The sequence below is a fragment of the Cervus elaphus genome, chromosome 15, assembly GCF_910594005.1.
Source record: "Cervus elaphus chromosome 15, mCerEla1.1, whole genome shotgun sequence".
Classification (NCBI taxonomy): Eukaryota; Metazoa; Chordata; class Mammalia; order Artiodactyla; family Cervidae; genus Cervus; species Cervus elaphus.
In genome coordinates this window covers 12198948-12217354 of record NC_057829.1, presented here as the reverse complement: position 1 = coordinate 12217354, position 18407 = coordinate 12198948, and the positions used below count along the sequence as shown (strand labels likewise).

Sequence of the window (18407 nt, the reverse complement as noted above, 5' to 3'; positions counted from 1 at the left end):
TGCCCCAGAGCCCAGGCCCTGCAACAACAGAGGCCAGCACAATGAGAAGCCTGCGCACCACAACTAGAGAGAAGCCAGAGCAGCAACGACCCAGCACACCTCTCAATAAACAAATAGACACATTTAAGAAAACAGAGGAGGAGGAATAGGAAGCTGCCAAAGAAACCAGATACCAGTCAGTGAGGAGGAAGGAATTAGGACAGTCCAGTGCATCAGGGCGCTTGCTCAGAGAAATCAACACTGCTAATTTTAGGAGAAAAGACATATTAATATTTAAACACTGCTTGGGTGGCTTCCAGAGTCTCTGGAACAGGTTTGGGGCTCTGAGAGGAAGAACACCAGTGGAGACTAATGGAGCTTACCTCCCTGACACTGTTGGCTCTGGACAAAGGCATTTGTCCAAGTGCTGGGGTCACTACTGCTCCAGGAACCTGGCTCTGAAATTGGCATTTCAGCCATAGAGAAACCTTCTTGGTCCTTGCTTCTCAGCACCATCAGACCCTGATTCCAAGCCTAGGGCAGGAGTATCTGATTAGCAGTTTATAGCTCATTTGGTAAAGAATCCACCTGCAATGCAGGAGACCCATAATTCCTGGGTTAAGAAGATCCGCTGTAGAAGAGATAGGCTACCCACTCCAGTACTCTTGGGCTTCCCCTGTGGCTCACCTGGTAAAGAATCGACTGGCAATGTGGGAAACCTGTTTGATCCCTGAGTTGGGAAGATCCCCTGAAGAAGGCCAGTATTCTGCCCTGGAGAATTCCATGGACTGTATAGTCCATGGGGTCACAAAGAGTCAGACATGACTGAGCGACTTTCACTTTCAAGTCACAGACCTACATTATAGCTGCAAAGGATGCTGTGGAAAATATCTAGCATCTGTAGCATCCAGGGGTTTCCCAAGTGGTACTCGTGCTAAAGAATCTGCCTGCTGATGCAAGAGACATAAGAGATGGGTTCTATCCCTAGATTGGGAAGATCCCCTGGAGGAGGGTACAGAACACCACTCAGGTACTCTTGCCCTGAGAAACCCGTGAACAGAGGAACCTGGCAGGCTACAGCCCATAGGGTCACAAAGAATCGGACATGACTGAAGCGACTTAGCACATTAGCATGTGAGCTTCTACACTGGGGGGTGGGTTTATAAAAAGGGTAGAGTGGATAGTGGATTCCCAAGTCTGTGTTTGGAGACAGAAGGTGAGGGAAAAGGCAAGGGAGAGGGAAATAGAAAAAGAAGCAAAATCCAGAGACAAAAGGGAAGATGAAAGCTGATGGAGCACCGGCTGGGAGGGGTCAGGAAAGGCAGGAGGCACATGCCTGGAAAGAACACCTCAGGGGGAAGGAAGGGTGAATTGGGGGGTTCTCGGAAGATGGCCTCTCTTAGCTCAGAAGGATACAGATATTGACACAGATGGGATGGCACCCTGAGGGGAGGGAGTGGCAGTGTCTGGGCCTCAGGATGCAGGACTCTGGAGGCAGGGAGCTAGGAAGTTCAGCCCAGCACCCCGAAGGAGGCCAGCCTGCGGGGCTTGCCACTCTGTGAGGCTGTCAGACTTGGTCACTAGCAGGTTTTCATACCTGGAATCTGTATATTTGGGTAGCAAATCTCTATTATCTTTCTATGACCTTTCCGGAGTCTAGCATTGACCTTCCTTTCTATCAGCTCCCGCTCTCTCTTGTAGATGGACCCACTCAGGGCTGCCTCTCACTGAAGGTTCCTTCTACCAAAGCCCTCTCCTGTCCTTCTGGGGACCCTGCTGTCCGGCCTCTGATGTCCCTTTGGTGTCTGTCTGTTTTCTATGCTCTTTCTTCTGTGAGCGCCACAGACCAGCCCTAAAGTCTCCCTCTTGCTTCAGAAACCAGTTGCAGGTCCATATTTGCCACAGCTGTAGCTTTTAATCTCTGCTTGTCGGTCCTACTTCTATCTGTAAAACAAAACAACACTGTCTTCTACACAGGCAGTCCTTCAGTGCTCTGGGAACAGAGGATTCTCTACAGGAAAGGTTTACTGCCCCTGATAAAGAAATACAACTTTGTGGCTACTGCTTATGATTGTATTCAACGTCTTAACAGTTGCATCTTACTTATGGTCAGCTAGGTCCCAGAAGGTTCTCCCCACACATGCTGTCAAATTAGATCTTTCTCATCCTGTTTTTTTTTTTTTTTTTAAACACAAAGACGAATATATGGATGAACATATGTTGTTTTGTCTGCCTACTGCTCCTTCCTCTGGGGAGCCAGCCCTTCCTTGTTCCCTGTGTCTCCTGGGGCTGTCAGTTTCAGCCTCCCACCCTATCCCCACTCATAGGCATGGAAACATGACCCATGCCTGGCCAGTCATATCACCTCCTACCCCTGGCGACTGCCAAGAAGCTTTCTCTATAACTGGAATACTAAGAAGTTGTCTGTTGCTGGTGGTCCTCAGCTAAGACAATACAAGCTTGGAGTACAAGTTGCACTTTCTCCAGCTGTGAAGAGGAAGTCCACTGTAGTGGAAGAAAAGGCCAGCCCCCAGAGGAAGGCTCAGAGACCAAGAGAGAGAAGTGAGTCCCGATGATATTGACTGGATTCGTGGGACTAGGCTTGCCAGAGCCCATCAATACCCTTTCTGTTTAAGCTAGTTGAATCAGGTTTTTGTCACTTCCAAGTGGTAAGCCCTGAATAATAATACTTTAAAAAATTAGAATGAATGGCGTGCACCTATGTGCACAATAGAGAAATGTAAAGCAAAAAAATCATTCCTAACCCTATTTTTCAGTTATACAGAAAATGGTGTCATACCTTCTATACTGTGTGTGCGTGGTTGTGTGATTGTAAAATACAGCCACAAATTCTTCCATCCAGTATGCACACCACTTGGCAACTTAAGTTTGCATTTACTCCTCTCAGGGAGAGGTGGGGTTTCTTGCTCTCTGAATCTGGGCTAGCCTTGGGACTTATTTGAGCATTAGCTTGCAGCAGGAGAGATGTATATGACCTTCAGAGGCCTTCCAACTTATGCTATTAACCGCTTAGAAGAAAGGGCCAGGTGAAGAAGCTAGGATAACCTCCTGGAGGACAAGAATACAGGGAGGGTATCAAGACAGCCCAGCCCACAGCCAGCCCCAGTGTCAGGCATGTGAGTAAAGCCATGTTGAACCTTCCAGACCAGTTCTCCCTCCAGCTGAATGCAACTGTTTGAGTCTAAACCAGCAGAGTGAAACCAGCTTTGGAATGGCCTAGCTGACTTCCCTGGTGGCTCAGATGGTAAAGCATCTGCCTACAATGCAGGAGACCCGGATTCAATCCCTGGGTTGGGAAGATCTCCTGGAGAAGGAAATGGTAACCCACTCCAGTATTCCTGCCTGGAAAATCCCACGGATGGAGGAACCTGGTAGGCTACAGTCCATGGGGTCCCAAACAGTGGACACGACTGAGCCACTTCACTTCAACCCATAGAACTGTGAGAAATAATACATCTCTGTTTTAAACCACAAGTTTTAGGGTGCTTAATTATGCAACCAAGGCTAACTGAAACAGATTGTGTTCTGAATTTTTGATGTAGCCACACATCGTCATTCCCCCCACGTTATTAATATATTTATTAAGGTTCTTTTGTTTGCAGCCATGGGAAACCAGTTTAAAGAGAAATGCATTAGCAGGTTCCTGGGATATTTCAAGCTATAGAAGATAAAGTTGAGGAGGGGAGAAATCAGGGCCACCGTGTGGGTGTCATCAGCGGAGATCACAAGCGTTTCTCCAGAAAACTGCCGTTAGCAATTAGTGTTAATGACTTCTGGACAACTACCTTCAAGTTCTCAGAACAGGTTGACTCGTCCTGCTTGGGCAGTGTCTACCTATTGATCTTTTGGTTATGATGGGGAGCGGGGCAGGACGCGGAGGCAGAAGGGAGAACAGACGCGAGTCGGTGGAAATCCAGTATGGAAGCCAGAACCTAGGCCTGCTTTTTAACTGCTAATGTTTTGACTTCCCCCAACTTCTTTTCTTTCACATCTTTCTGTTACTAATGTATCCGGGCTCCTTTTCATAAAGGGTAAGTATCTGCACGGGACCACTCTGGAAACTGTAACAATCAGCGCAACATTGTATACTTAGCACACCGCAACCCAGTCCGCCAAGGCTTTCGGTGCACCTGGGCCTCTGGGAGGGTGGCTTGGCAGTTTTAACCAATAGCCTCACAAAATGTTCGGGGTGTAGACAAGAAAGGAGTTGCACTAAAGCAGTGAAAGGAGTTAAAAGCCAGAGTAACAGGTGTTGTGAGCAGAGGACAGAAAGCAAGAGCCAACGCGCGCACTTGGGGCTGTTTCTGGGAAGCGCGACCCTGGCAAGTGTCGGGAAGAGAACACAGCGTCGCGGGCTGGTGGGCGGCTCCGTTCCCCGACGCCTCGGGATGCGGCGGGGGCCCCGGGCAGCGCCTCCCACAACAAGGTTCGTGGGCGCCTCGGGCGGGCGGGGACCTGGCGAGGGTGCTGGGCCAGCCGAGTCGCCGGGCCACCCCACGCCCGGCGCCGAAGTCGCCGCCCCCACCGAGAGAGGGGTGGGGGCCGGGGGCCGGGAGCGCGCGCGGGAGACGACTGCTCCCGGGGCTGAGGCGGCGCCTTCCCCTACCGGCTGCTGCAGGAGCGACATCTTGCTCGGCAGGAAAGCGCTGGGAGAGCGGGCGAATCTGGGCTGCTGCGCCACTCGCGCCGAGGACCCGCCGGAGGCGCGCGGCTGGAGGCACAAGAAGGAGGTAAGCGGGGCTGCCCCTCCTGCCCACACGTCCCGCTCGGAGGGCGCTCCAAAGACCCCGAGGCCGCCCCGCTCACCGCGCCCAAGACCCCGAGGCTGCCCGGCTCCCCGCGCCCACGCCTGCCTCTTCCCCTCCCATCCGCGGGCTCCCGCGGCCTCTGGCTTCTGAGCTCGCGAGCCGCCCGCCCAGGTGACCCCCGAGCCCGGCAGCCCCGGCCGCCCGGCCCTCCCAGGCCCCCTGGCCGCCCCCCCAGGTCTCCGCCCCTCCCCAGGCGGGCCGCGCGCTCCCTCCGCCCCGCCCCACGCCCCGCCCCCGCCCCACCGCCCCCGCGCCCCTCCCCCTCCTCCTCCCCTCCCCCATCTTTCCCTCCCACGCTCCGCCCCAGCCCGCCCCGTCCGGGCGGGGCGCTGGGTTTAAACGTCGCGGCGGGCCGGGCTGGCGGAGGGGTGTGGCGTGCCTCTGTGTCGTGTCGTGGGTTCCGTAGGCGACCGCGCGGCGCGGAAGGCGGGCGTTCGGGGCCGGCGCGGGGCACCATGTCCCCGGGGAGCGGCGTGAAGAGCGAGTACATGAAGCGCTACCAGGAGCCGCGCTGGGACGAGTACGGGCCGTGCTACCGTGCGCTGCGCCACTACCGCCTGGGTCGCCGGCTGCTGGAGCAGGCGCACGCGCCCTGGCTCTGGGACGACTGGGGCCAGGCCGGCGCCTCGGACGACTCGGCGTCGTCGGCGTCGTCGGGCACCGGGGCCCCCGCACCCCAGTGCGTCCCGGCCTCGCCGCCGCCGCCCGCGGAGCCTGAGGCGCGCGTAGGGCCGGAGGAGCGGGGCGTGGAGGCCGCGGGGGACGCGGAGACCAGGGACGCCGTGGACGCGGAGGACGCGGCGCCGCCAGGTACCGGGCCGGGGAGGGGGCTGCGAGGGGCCAGCTCGCGGGATCGCTCGTCTCCTGAACTGCGCAGCCGTTTCTCGCAGCGAGGGCTCCCGGCGAGCTCTTGATTTTATTTAATCTATTTTTGGTAGGGTGGCGTATTTTCCGCCACCCTTGACAAAATAAGGAAGGTGGCGGCCCCGCCCCCGCCGTCCCACCCTGTATTTCCGTAAAGTGTGTCTCTGGGTTGAGCCAGCTGTGAACACCGTAGACGTGCCGCTGGCGAAGTCCAGATTTTCACCAGGTAGCCTTGATGGCCTCTGGACCACTGAACTCCCATCTATTTATTTCTAAACGCTCATTTGTTTTATGAGAGGAGCCCAGCTTTCATCAGACCGCCAGAGGTTGGGAACTAACTAAGCGCATTGTCTTGTGATTGGGGCTGTTGTTTTCTGTGTTAACACCCTGACCTGACCGCGGTTTCCCTTAGGAATATTTTGTATTTGTTTCCGCAGACTGTTGCATAAATCCCCGCTGCTGGGAGATAATCCTTCTAAATGCCGGGTGCTGTCGGCTGCTCGCTCGCCTCCTCTCCTCCAGCTGCTACTGTGAGCTTGAGGAGCGGCAGCTGGAAAATGGCTCTTGGGGGTGGTGCATCTGCTGCTCCCAGCGGGGCCCTGCACCTTCTCTGCTGCCGGAGGATCGCAGAGGCGGGCTCTCGGAGTGTGAGGCGGGCCGAGTGGGCGCTGGTGCTCAGGGCCCAGTTGAATGAATGCCCCAGATACAGCCTGGAGGAACCCCGTGGGGTTCTATTCTACTCCAACCTGGACCAGGCACCACCCGACGTCACTCAGTTTTAAAGAGATCCCAGTGAGCCAAATAACTAAAATGGCCTGAGAGCTTGTCATGCATTCAGTCACCGATCTTAAAGTATATATTTTCTTAGTCAACACTCAAAAACAATTCTAAGAGGTAGGACCGTAGTTTTCACCTCGTTTACCTGGATTTTATAGACGAAGAAATAGAAGCTCAGAATCAATGATCGATGATTATTTTTGTTTACCACCTTGTCAGTGGTACTCTGATCAGACTTTTCTCAGGATTCTCATCCTCGCTTGTCTGTGAGATGCTGAGGAGGAGAGGAAGTTGAGTCTTGTTATACTGTTCCCAGCTGTTCTCAGTTCATCATGTGGCAGGGCTGCCCCTCCATCCTCACATGTTACTTATGAATTCCCACTGATTCCTGACCTTTGCTGCTGCTAAGTCACTTCAGTCGTGTCTGACTCTGTGCGACTCCATAGACGGCAGCTCACCAGGCTCCCCCGTCCCTGGGATGCTCCAGGCAAGAGCACTGGAGTGGGTTGCCATTTCCTTCTCCAGTGCATGAAAGTGAAAAGTGAACGTGAAGTCACTCAGTTGTATCCAACTCTTAGCGACCCCATGGACTGCAGCATAACAGGCTCCTGCATCCATGGGATTTTCCAGGCAGGAGTACTGGAGTGGGGTGCCATTGCCTTCTCTGCCTGACCTTTGCTAGAAGTTTGAATAACAGAAGATGGGGAGGGTATGGGGCACTGAGCTACTAGCTCAATTATGAGATGCACTTTATCAGACTGCATGAGCTTTTCTCTCTCCTTCGTTCTTTCCCTTCATTGCTTATGAAAGAGCTGTCAATTATTTCCAGGTGTATATAAATGCAGTTTTTAGACAGCATTGTAGTATGGAGTATGGGGCTTGTGTTTGTAAGAGTTCATGATTTTTGTGGTTCCCTTAGAGACACTGAATCCTCCCAGGGGCTGGCTGAGGTAATTTCTTCTTTGCTAATATTTCTGGTTTAGGAATCTGGGAAGAAAAAGTGTTTCTTCTTTCAGGACTCCCCATCCCAGGATCTTTTTGCTTTGCTCATGCCTATCACAGCCTCTGTTCATCCCTATGTCTGGCAGGATTGAAAGTCCTTGTGTTTAAGTGGACAGAATGAGGAGCACTCTTTTGAGTTTCTCTGAAACATGAACATTTAGTTCCTGTCTTAACTGAAGCCATATGTACACGTAGAATCATATGGTTATGTATGGCTTAGTACGGAGATACAGCAGCCCTCCTCCCCCATCCCAATTACCTATTCCCTAGGTGACCCCTTCCCAGTCCTCTGGTTTTTCCTTGGTGTGTAAGTCTGCTTTTCCAACATGGCTTTTATTGAGATTGTTGATTTTTGATTGGATTTTTAGTACTATCTACTGGCTCTCATTCTTTCTGTGTGCGTGCTCAGTTGCTCAGTGTCCGACTGTTTGCAGCTCCATGGACCGTAACCCACCAAGCTTCTCAGTCAATGGGGTTTCCCAGGCAGGAATACTGGAGTGGGTTGCCATTTCCTCTTCCCAAGGGATCTTCCTGACCCGGGGATCAAACCCACATGTCCTGCACTGGCAGGTGCATTCGCTACCACTGAGCCACCTGGGAAGCCCTTCATTCCTTTTAGTGACCTCCTAACCGGTACACGCGGTGCATCCTCACCCTCTGGTGTAGTCGTCAGAGAATTAGTTAGATTCAGTTAGGGCTGTGGACGAGGTTGCTTAGAGCGGCCCCATATTGTTTGCTGTGACTCCCTTTTCTTTCTGTTGCAATGCCACCAACGCATCAGGATTACTGTCGCCCTCCCCATCTTAAGACATCCCTTCGGGGCCTCTGACCTACTTCCACCTGGCCTGCTCGCTGTCCTGGCAGCCTGCTGCCTTGTTGCCTCTTGGGAGGGCTCTTGGCTGCCACCCCAGGGACACCTGCCTTCCCTCTGTAGGACCCTCTGTTGTGTGGCTCTCCCATCATCTTCTTGCCTGACCTTCCTGAGAAAGGGTGTGTGAGACGCTAAATTTTCTGAGATCTTGCATGTCAAAAGATTCTAGCCTCACAATTCAGCAAGTTTGTGAATAGGCATGAAATTCTAGGTTGGAAGTTTTTGTCTCTACAAAATCTAGAGGCGGTGCTGTCTGGTACTGGGACTTGTGAAGTAGCTGTTACACTCCCGTGTTGTTCTCACTCTTAATCCCTCATAGATAACGTGCTCCCTCCTCTGGAAGCTTCTAGGGTCTTCTCTTCGTCCTCTGTTCTGAAAATTTTCCTCTTGTCTAGGCCTGTTTTCCTCTAATGTGCTTCATGAGTCCTTGCAGTCAAACTCCTATCTTGTAATTCTGGGAAGTTTTCTTGAATTGTTTTCTTATTACTATTTTTTTCTCTTCTCTTTTCTTTCTGAACTCCTTAGTTGGATGTTAGACTTCACAAACATATCTAATTTTCTACCCTGGCCTCCATTCCATCTGTCTTAAGAACCTGTTGAATTGTTTTCTGGGTTTTCCTTCCTTCTCTCCTTCTCTTTAATCCTCTTTAAAAAAACAGTATTCTGTTCTTGATTTGTATGTATAGTATCCTCACTTGTCCTGCTGAGGACTAGGAATTTTTAGTTTTTGCATGTTTCTTTGGCACAGGTTTCCCCTCCCTCTCTGGATTTTTTTTTTTTTTTAATGTAATTTGTAATCCTGTACTTCAAGTTAGCAACTTTCCTCAAATGTCTAATGATTCTTGGCTTCTTGTTCTCATTTGAGAGATGGTACTAAAAAGCTGTTGGGAAGTCGCCTGTGTGTGGGCTGTGGGTGTGGGAATGCTTGTTCACTGTGAAGTGCCTTCTCTCTGTAGCCAACACGCTTTCAAGAGTGTCTAGAATGTCTCCAGTTCTTTTCTTCATATTTACATTTCCTTTTAAATTCAATTTTAGTTTTAAACCAGTTATGCATATGCATAATTTTTTAAAATACACTTAAAATGAAAAAGTAATCCTGGTCCATTCACCATCCATGCCCCTTGCTCCCTGGAGTAACTCTTTACCTTTCTTTTCAGTGCTGTGGCCAATGATTCAGACTAATGTTGGCTTTTTTATTTTGAAAATTGTATATTGACATCCCATAATGGGAAATGATTTAGTTTAAGATCTTAGCTTGGCCATTCCTCAAACCCTCCCTTCCTCCCACCTAGATATACACAAGCACCTCTTTTGTCCCACAGTATTAACTATATGACTATTTCATTTAAGTACTATTCTATATTTGCATGATCATGGCTCTGTAAATATTATTTGCAGATAATCCATACAGTACATTTTGATTATATTTTCTTTGTTATTTATGTTTTTCCTAGAGGTAATTATTGCTTTACTTTTATATTTGCTTCTCTTTTTTCTTTTATAATTTAGCCTGAAATAGTCTAGTGGGATTGTAAAATGTGTTATATGCCAGGCACATTTGGTGTTCTATTTGTTGCATTATTTTCCTTGGGGAAATAATTTTGGGGAACCCTTGACTCTCTTGTTTTAATTTAGACTTTATGCTGTCCAGGTCTGACACTGCTGTCAAGCTGGGACTTCTGTCCATGTTAGCTGAGTATTCCTTTTGCTTACCTCCTTTATCTGATCCCTGTTCTAGAAGCCTCCAATCTCCCTTCCTTTTGGTGGAGCACATCCTCTCTAAGTCCTGAGAAATGTTGAAAGGGAAGTAAAAATCATCTTGAAGTCTAAAAATGCCTTTATCCAAGGCTGGATTGCCATTTGGGCAAGATAGAGCCTTCCTAGGTTAGACATTTCAGTATTTGAAGGTATTATATTGAATCCTAGGTTTTGGTCTTATTGTTGAGAAGTGCCATGTCATTCTGACACTTGTTTTGTATATGTGACCTTTTTCTTTTTTCAAGTTTTAGGACAGTCCCTTTATCCTAGGTATTCTAAAATACTGTGTGTTATTTTTCATTCATTGGGCTGATAACTTGGTGGGACTTTTTATTTAGGTTTTTAAAAAAACTTATTTTAGGCCACACCTCATGGCATGTGGGATATAGTTTCCCGACCAGGGATTGAACCCATACTCCCTGCATTGGGAGTGCAGAGTTAACCACTGGACTGCTAGCGGAATCCCGTGGTGAGCCTTTTAAATCTAGAAACACTTCTTTCAGTTCAGTGATATTTTCTAGTACTGTTTAAAATAATTTCTGTTCTGGGGACTTCCTTTGCGGTCCAGTGGTTATGACTCAATACTGCCATTGCAAGGAGTATGGGTTTGATCCCTGGTCAGGGAATTAAGATCCCACAAGCCATGCAGAGAGGCCAAAAAAGACTTAAAAAAACTTTTAAAATATTTCTATTCATTTTTTTCTTGATAGCTATTTTTAGCTGGTTTGTATGCCTCCTGGAGCAAACCCTAATATTTTTATTTATTTTTTTTTTTTAAATTGGAACTTTGGTTTTGTTTTGAGAATGCTTCAATTTTATCTTCTAAATTTTCTGTTGAAATTTTAAATTCTTCCATTCTGGTTTTTAATTTCAAAGAGATTGCTTTTTTGTCCCAAATGTTCTTTTAAAAATTAACAAAAAATAGCATCCTTTTCTCTAACTCCTCTCTCCAGCCCCCCTGCCCCCCACCCTCCCCAAGCCATAAATATCCTTTGAGAGATCTCTTATATTCCAAGCCTAGTTTTTTCCTCTATATTTTGGTCTCTTTCTTATTAAAGGAGGTACTCGAATGCTTGCTCTTAGCCTGTCTGCTTCTTTAAGAGGGAAGCTTGAAGGGCTTTCTGGGAGCTGTGCGTGGAGGACCTTGTGACTGTGATTGTAGGGGGGACTCTGCTGCTTTTCCGGGGGCTGCCCACGTCGGTGCCTGCCTGTTTGTGTCAGCCTGCCAGACCCTGCTCCTCCGTCCTCCTGCCGGGGGGCCCAAGCCTGCCTGTCAGCATCCTGGGCACAGCTGGGGGAGAGGAGGAGGGACCGCGTTCTTTACCTCATCCTGTTTTCATCCTGCCCCCCTCCCTTCTCCTGTGCCTGCTGCCCTCTGGTCCTCCTCCTTTAGGGACCTGGCCTGGGGACCGGTGGGGGGGGGGGTGGGGGGGTGGGGTCAGCCACCGGCCTTGAGGACCAGAGGAAGGACTGTTGAGGGAGTATCCATTGCTGCACGCCAGGCTTACCCTGGAAACTAGTACTTCAGGTTCCAGGTCTCACCTGTGAGCTCATGGTTTCTGTGAATTAGAACTTGGCTAGGGCACAGGGCGTGGCTTGTCTCTGCTGCGTGCTGACTGCAGCTGTCTGCTAGACACTTGCAGGCGACCTCTTCGTGTGCCTGGCCCTCCTCATCTCTTGCAGGCCGGCCTCCAATGGTGAGCACTCCTGAGAGAGAGCTGGGCAGCTGCTGTATTGCCCATCATGGCTTATTTCCAGGAGCCATGGGGCACCTCTTTCACCCCATTCTCTGCTCACAAACATCTGCCCAGTTTCACGGGCAGGCAGTGTGGACCCTGGTTCTCAGCCGAGGCGCGTTCTTGTTAACCTGTCATTGGAGCACATGGCCTGGGGCGCTGACTGAGGCTGGGCCTCGCCTTCTGGGAAGCCTGGTGCCTCAATGCCGGTTACTGCATGGCGCCACTGTGTCCGGTTGCATCATCCTGCTGAGTCCCATGAGTCTTTCCTCTCTCCTCATCACTTTGCACCTTCCAGAATCTGTCTGGTGTCATTGCCTGCTTGCTCGTTGTCCTTTCCCTCTGCTCCTTGGCCTTTCTTCCTTCACTGTAGTGGGGTTTGAAGAGGAAAGGACTACGATCACGGGTCACCAGTGCACATTTAACCTGACGGCTTCACTCGCTCTATTTTTACTTATTTTTATTTTTTACCCTCTTTCTTTGTTAGACTTGCTAGAAGTTTGTGAATTCTGTTAATTTTTGTTCCAAGCTAACCCTTGGCCATGTCCATTTTGTTTATTATGTGTTTATTAATTCATGATTTTTTCCCCTTAGTTTCATTTTTTAGTGCTTATTTTTATAATTTTTTTAATATTCTTTTTTTATTTTCAAATTTATTTTTGGCTGTGCTAGGGTCTTTTTTGCTGCCTGGGCTTTTCTCTAGTTGCGGAGTGGGGCTGTTCTTCACTGCAGTGTGCAGGCTTCTCCTTGCAGTGGCTTCTCTCGTTGAGGGTGCGAAGGCTTCAGTCGCTGTCCCGCACGGGCTCTGCAGCGTGGTGCCCAGACTCCAGAGCACAGGCTCAGCAGCTTGGCGCACCGGCTTCATTCCTCTGTCGCGTGTGGGAGCTTCCTGGACTGGGATTAAATCCATGTCTCCTGCATTGGCAGGCGGATTCTTTACCACTGAGCCACCAGGGAAGCCCTTTTTATAACATTTTAAGATGGATTGCTTATCATTGATTTTTTTTTCTTCCCTTGCCTGTTTTTCTTCTTGATATATTGATATAAGGCTCTAGATTTACTTCTGATTACTGCTTTAGCTGCATCATACTTAATGAAAAAATTTAGAAATATTTCTAATAAGAATGGGTTGATGCTCTCTATTGCCATTACTTTTTTATTTTTAAAAATGGTGGTAAACACACTACACAAATTATCATTTTAACAATTTTTAAGTGTATAGCTCAATGACATGGAGAACACTTACATTTTTGTGAAATCATATGATTTGTTTTTGACCCATGCATTATTTAGAAATTTTTTAAGGAAAGGGATATATTAGGAGTATGTGATTAACAGATAAAAACTACCACATATAAAACAGATAAGCAACAAGGATTTACTGTATAGCACAAGGAACTATATTGAATATCTGATAATAACCTATAGTAGAAAGTAACCTAAAAGAATATATTTATATAACTGAATCACTTGGCTGTAACCTAAAACTAATACCATATTGTGGTTCAATTTAAGAAAAAAAGAGAAATGTTAATTTTATAACTGGAGATTTTATTTATTTATTTATTGGCCATGCCACGAGACTTACAGGATCTTAGTTCTCTAACCAGGGATTGAACTCTGACCCTCAGTGGTGAAAGCATGGAGTTCTAACTACTGGACCACCAGGGGATCCTCTTATAGCTGGAGATTGTAAAAGATATTTTTGCTGTTGTATATAGCTTAATTAGGGCTTCCCTGGTGGCTCAGCGGTAAAGAATCCATCTGTAAGCAGGGGATTCGATTCCTGGGTTGGGAAGATCCACTGGAGGAGGGCATGGCAACCCACTCCAGTATTCTTGCCTGGAGAATCCTGTGGACAGAGGAGCCTGGCAGACTATATAGTCCATAGGATTGCAAAGAGTTGGACACGACTCAAGTGACTGAGGATGAGCATGATCTAGCTTAATTGCACACGAGTCAGAGACTATATACTGTATGATTCCAGTTTTGTGACTTTATTAAGATTTTCTTTATAGCTTTGGCTGGGTAAATTCTTGTAAATGTTCTGCATGTGCTTGATAAGATTGTATATTCTGTGGTTTTGGTGCAGTATTCTGTATGTACCAGTCTGTATCAGTCTGTTCAAGTCAAACTTCCTGTAATGATGGGCAGTTTCTCTGTCTGGACTGTGAAACATGCTAACCATGAGCCACATGTTTGAGCACTTGAACTCTGGTATAACTGAGGGAGTGAAAGTTTGTTTCTAGCTAATTTTGATTAATGTAAAATTATATGTAAGTCACCTCTGCTTCATGGCTTTTGTAATGAACAGCATAGTCCTAAATCAAGGCTGAGTTGATTTTTGTCAGTTACTGAGAAAGGTGCTATTAGCATCTTCCACAATAATTGGTGATGACACTGTTTTTATTTGCCTGGAAATGACTTTATTTAAAACTTTGAATGGGATTTTGAAGTGTATATACACTTATCTTGTACCAGGCACTGTTTCAAGAGTTTTATAAGTATTAATTTTATAGTGATAAGTTCTCTCTCTTCTGTGTTTTCCATCTTTTTTCTCCTGCTACAGATATTTTTGAGCTTGTGTTCCTTCTTTAAATACATGTTAGTTTTATGGTTTGTCAGTGATAACCCCATTTTCCCAAGTCTCTTGCTCCTGCTGGACTTCCTTACTGTCTTGTCTCCTGTGTGACTGGTCATTATCCCCACGACACTCACTGCTGTGTTTAGAAAATTATCTGTAGGAATAATCTGAGACCCAGGCTCCCTAGAGAGGATTTTAGTTTCTTGTGTTGGGTACTGGTGGATACTACTGTTTTTAATGTCAGACCTTTCAGTGATCCATGGTGAGGAGATCATTGGGGTCTCCCTGATCTGCAACCTGCTGTGACCTGGTTCTCCCCATCCCCTATGCTCCTCTCTGTCATGTGAGACAGCCTGACTGCCCAGAGCCAAGTCTGTCTTTTAAAAAACTTGTGTAGATATTTTATCTTATGTTGCTTTATTTTATTTAATTGTGGTACAGTACACCTAACATAAAACTTAACCATCTGATTTTTTTATTGAGGTATATTTGATTTATATGTTTCAGGTGTACAACATGAAAGTCAAAGTTGCTCAGGCATGTCCGACTCTTTGCAACCCCATAGACTATACATGGAATTTTCCAGACCAGAATACTGGAGTGGGTAGCCTTCCCTTCTCCAGGGGATCTTCCCAACCCAGGGATCAAACCCAGATCTCTTGCATTGCAGGTGGATTCTTTACCAGCTGAGCCACCAGGAAAGCCCAAGTATACTGGAGTGGGTAGCTTATCCCTTCTCCAGTGGATCTTCCCCACCCAGGAATTGAACCGGGGTCTCTTGCATTGCAGGCGGATTCTTTACCAGCTGAGCTCTCAGGGAAGCCCTCGTGTCCAACATGGTGACTCACAGTTTCCGTCTAGAGTAGAGTGTTGGCCGTATCCCCTGCGCCCTGCAGCGTGCCCTTGTAGCTGTTTGTGTTCACATGGTCGTTTGTGTCTCCTAAACCCTAGAATGCCCAGTGTTGTTTTGTCCTCATTCTCCTGCCCTCTCTGTAAAATTTGGCTCTGTTAATTGCCCTGTGCTTTTCTGAACATCCTTCTCCAGCCTCTCTCCTGGAAGCTTCTGGACTTTGCTGGCTGTTCTTTCCCTGGCTCCCTCTCTGGCTCTCCTCATCCCTTCTACTGGCTCAGTAGGCGCTGGTGTCCCAGGGGGCCAACCTCTGCTCCCCTTCCCCTGACTCTGCGTTCCTTCTGGGGGATCTGCTCTGCATCTGAGCCTCAGCCCCCACCTGCCCGCTTATGACTCTCTCCAATTCCACGTTCTCTTTTGGGCCTCTGATTAAGGGTCCTGCTGTGGCCTGCTTGGTGGTCCCAGGGGTGTCTCATACCTGAGTCGTCAAATACCCTTTCCCCATCTTTGATGGCCTTCTGAGGATAGTGTGACCGTCCACTCCCAATCCCTGTAGGGGCCCAAGCTTCCTCTTTGCCTCCCAGCATCACCCACTCAGCTGCCCATTCAGCCCTCTGTGGCTGGGCTCTCTGGAGAGGTCGGGGTACCACCTCCCAGTTCACAGGTGCCCAGGTGAGTCTGAGCACCAGCCAGGGGTGGTGGGCGCTATCTGGGCCTTTTCTCCCTGTTCTGCGCCTGCCAGCATTGTGGGTTACCCACTACCCTGGACTCTCCATCCTTTCTGCCCCTACTTCTTTGGGGCATGTTTGTTGCTAGGCGCCTCATTCCTGAAATGCAGATAGGACCATAGCATTTTTCAGCCTAAAATCCTTCAGTGATTCTTCTTCATTTTTAGGAAAAATAAAACTCCTGTGTTTGGCATAGAAGGTCTTTATCTCCCCACTGCTACCCACTCATGCCTTCATCCATAGACTATGTACCTGTCATTTTAAATTATTCTTTCTTCTCTTCATGTCTTTGTAGAAGCCAGTTCCCCACTTGCTGGAATTCTTTCCTAATCTCTCCTTGATTGGCTTCAGCTTGTCCCGAGAACCGAATTGTTATCATCTCCTGTGGACATGCTCTCTGGAAGGTCTGAGTTAGACATATGGGGGCTGGGAGAGGAAGAGAAGGAAATGAATCCCTGAAGATGAGTGGAGTTGTTTCCCCCTCTCTGTGTTGTAACTACGCCAGGCTTGGACTCCCTTCTACCTCCCATTGTCTTGGTCCTGATGGGCTCTTTCCCTTCTTCCTAGATCCAGGGGAGGAAAGAGGATGAGGTGTGGACACATTACTCAGAAGAGTGAGTGATGGGGGGATTTGGGTTCTCAGGATTTAGTGTAAGACTGGCATCTCATGTGTCCCCAGATAGCCTGAGTGCTGGGTTTACAGATATGGTGCACAGCAGTGTGAAGTGCTGAACCCCAGGGCTGGACGCATGCTGTCTATTTAAAATGCTTAGTAATAAAGGAAATGATTTGGTAGATAAAGGTCATTGCTGAAGACAGAAATGCAGGTGATGCGTCAGGGTTCACACATGTGCACTGTGTCTGGAGCCAAATTCTGGAGCCTCGGGAGCAAGTGGGTCTATAAGGTGGTGCCCTGGATGCACAAGGGGCTCTTACTCAGAAAACGTAGGCTCACTCGGGCTTTACACAAGGAATACAACCTGTGTAAGATCACATAAGATTATAAGATCATATAGGATTATACAGATGGTTATAGAAGTAATGATTGGACAGTCATAAAGGGTAATTAGGGGAAATGGCTATGTTCTCGAGTGTGTCCTGAATATCTGAGTACACCTCAGGTGGGCAGTCTGTTCCCCACCAGAGTTTTACCAGCCTTGCTGACAGATTTAGGACTGTGTAGGCCAGGGGCCCTGGTTCATGTTGTCAGGAATAAGAGCCCTCTTCCCAGCTCTCCTCCTGGATGCACCCAGCTGTACATGGAGGTGAGGAGCTATGGAAACCGCTCCTTATTGTGATGGAAGGCTTTTCATGTTAAGGTCACCAGCCAGCTCTTATAAGGAGCTCGGGAGAGCTGAAAGGAGCATTTTCCACAGTCATGGAGCATCACAAAGCAGTACAATCCCGAAACTCCAGCTGAGTAACTTAAAAACTTACCTTTTGCAGCTGATGAATGATTGTCACAAATCCAGATCTGTCCCTGAAGCAAAATGGTAAAATGACTGGATTTATCATGGGGAAAGCCAGTAGGCCCTGGTGTTTTCTAGCTTTTTAGCTTTTAGTATTCAATTGAGACTCATAACCTCAGAATGCCAATGATGGTTGTTACTTTTGAATAGGCTTGGTTCAATCTTGGTGTATTTATTGTTGATTTTAAAATAGGATAGACTAATTTATTTCTGTCCATCCATTTTAAGTGACACTTGTAGAATTGAGCTGTAAGTAAAAAAGTTACTGACTTAACTAGGCATTATGAATTTCCATCCCAAATATTTAAATTATGTGTAATTATATGTAAACCTGAATTTAAAGCATCCATCCTGTTTTATCTCTTTTTTTAAAAAGCACTGCCAGTGAAAGATGTAAAAGAGAAACCTGAACGACAGATCAGGATGAGAGACCCTGAAAAATCAGCCAGCGGTCCTGACCCTCAGCAACCACCAAGTGCCTTAGCTGCCCGAGGAAGCAGGAGAGCCATCAAGAGTCCTCAGAGGTCATCCACTAAGATAAAAGAACAGAAGCACCCGTTTGCCCTCTATGGGTGGGGAGAGAAACAGACGGACACAGGAAGCCAGAAAACTCACAACGTCTGTGCTTCTGCCCCCGTGCGGGAGGTAGGTGCCGGTGAACGGGCTTCTCTGCTTTCCCCTGGGGGTGGGGTTGGCCTGGCTGGCACTGGCCATCATACTGTGGTTGCTGTGATGTTTTGGGACGTGGGAGGTCTCAGGTGGGCCAAGGAAAGCCCGGGACTGGGCATCTGATCGCAAACAGGATGCAGGATGTTAGCTACCTAGAGACTGGGGTTTTGCTGGGAGTTAACTGGTAGCTGGAAGGTTTTACTGACACCGAGCCGGGTGGAGAAGGGGCAGGACACGGGGCTTTCAAGTTCCTGGGGCCCAGGAGGTACAGCCGAGGGGCATAGCCAGGGC

General features: G+C 48.2%; 1 protein-coding gene across 5 annotated transcripts in view; it reads left to right on the top strand.

Annotated features, from left to right (window-relative positions):
• Positions 1-4626: 4626 nt before the first annotated feature.
• The window catches only part of LOC122709577 (centriole, cilia and spindle associated protein), a 34533-nt gene continuing 20752 nt past the window's right edge, over positions 4627-18407 (top strand). For all 5 annotated transcript variants that reach the window (XM_043927073.1, XM_043927076.1, XM_043927074.1 and 2 more), the window contains exons 1-3: positions 4627-4730; positions 5215-5618; positions 17824-18092. In XM_043927073.1, coding sequence (XP_043783008.1) covers positions 5264-5618; positions 17824-18092 — 624 coding nt within the window. In that variant the 5' untranslated portion in view covers positions 4627-4730; positions 5215-5263. The remainder of the gene's footprint in view (positions 4731-5214; positions 5619-17823; positions 18093-18407) is intronic.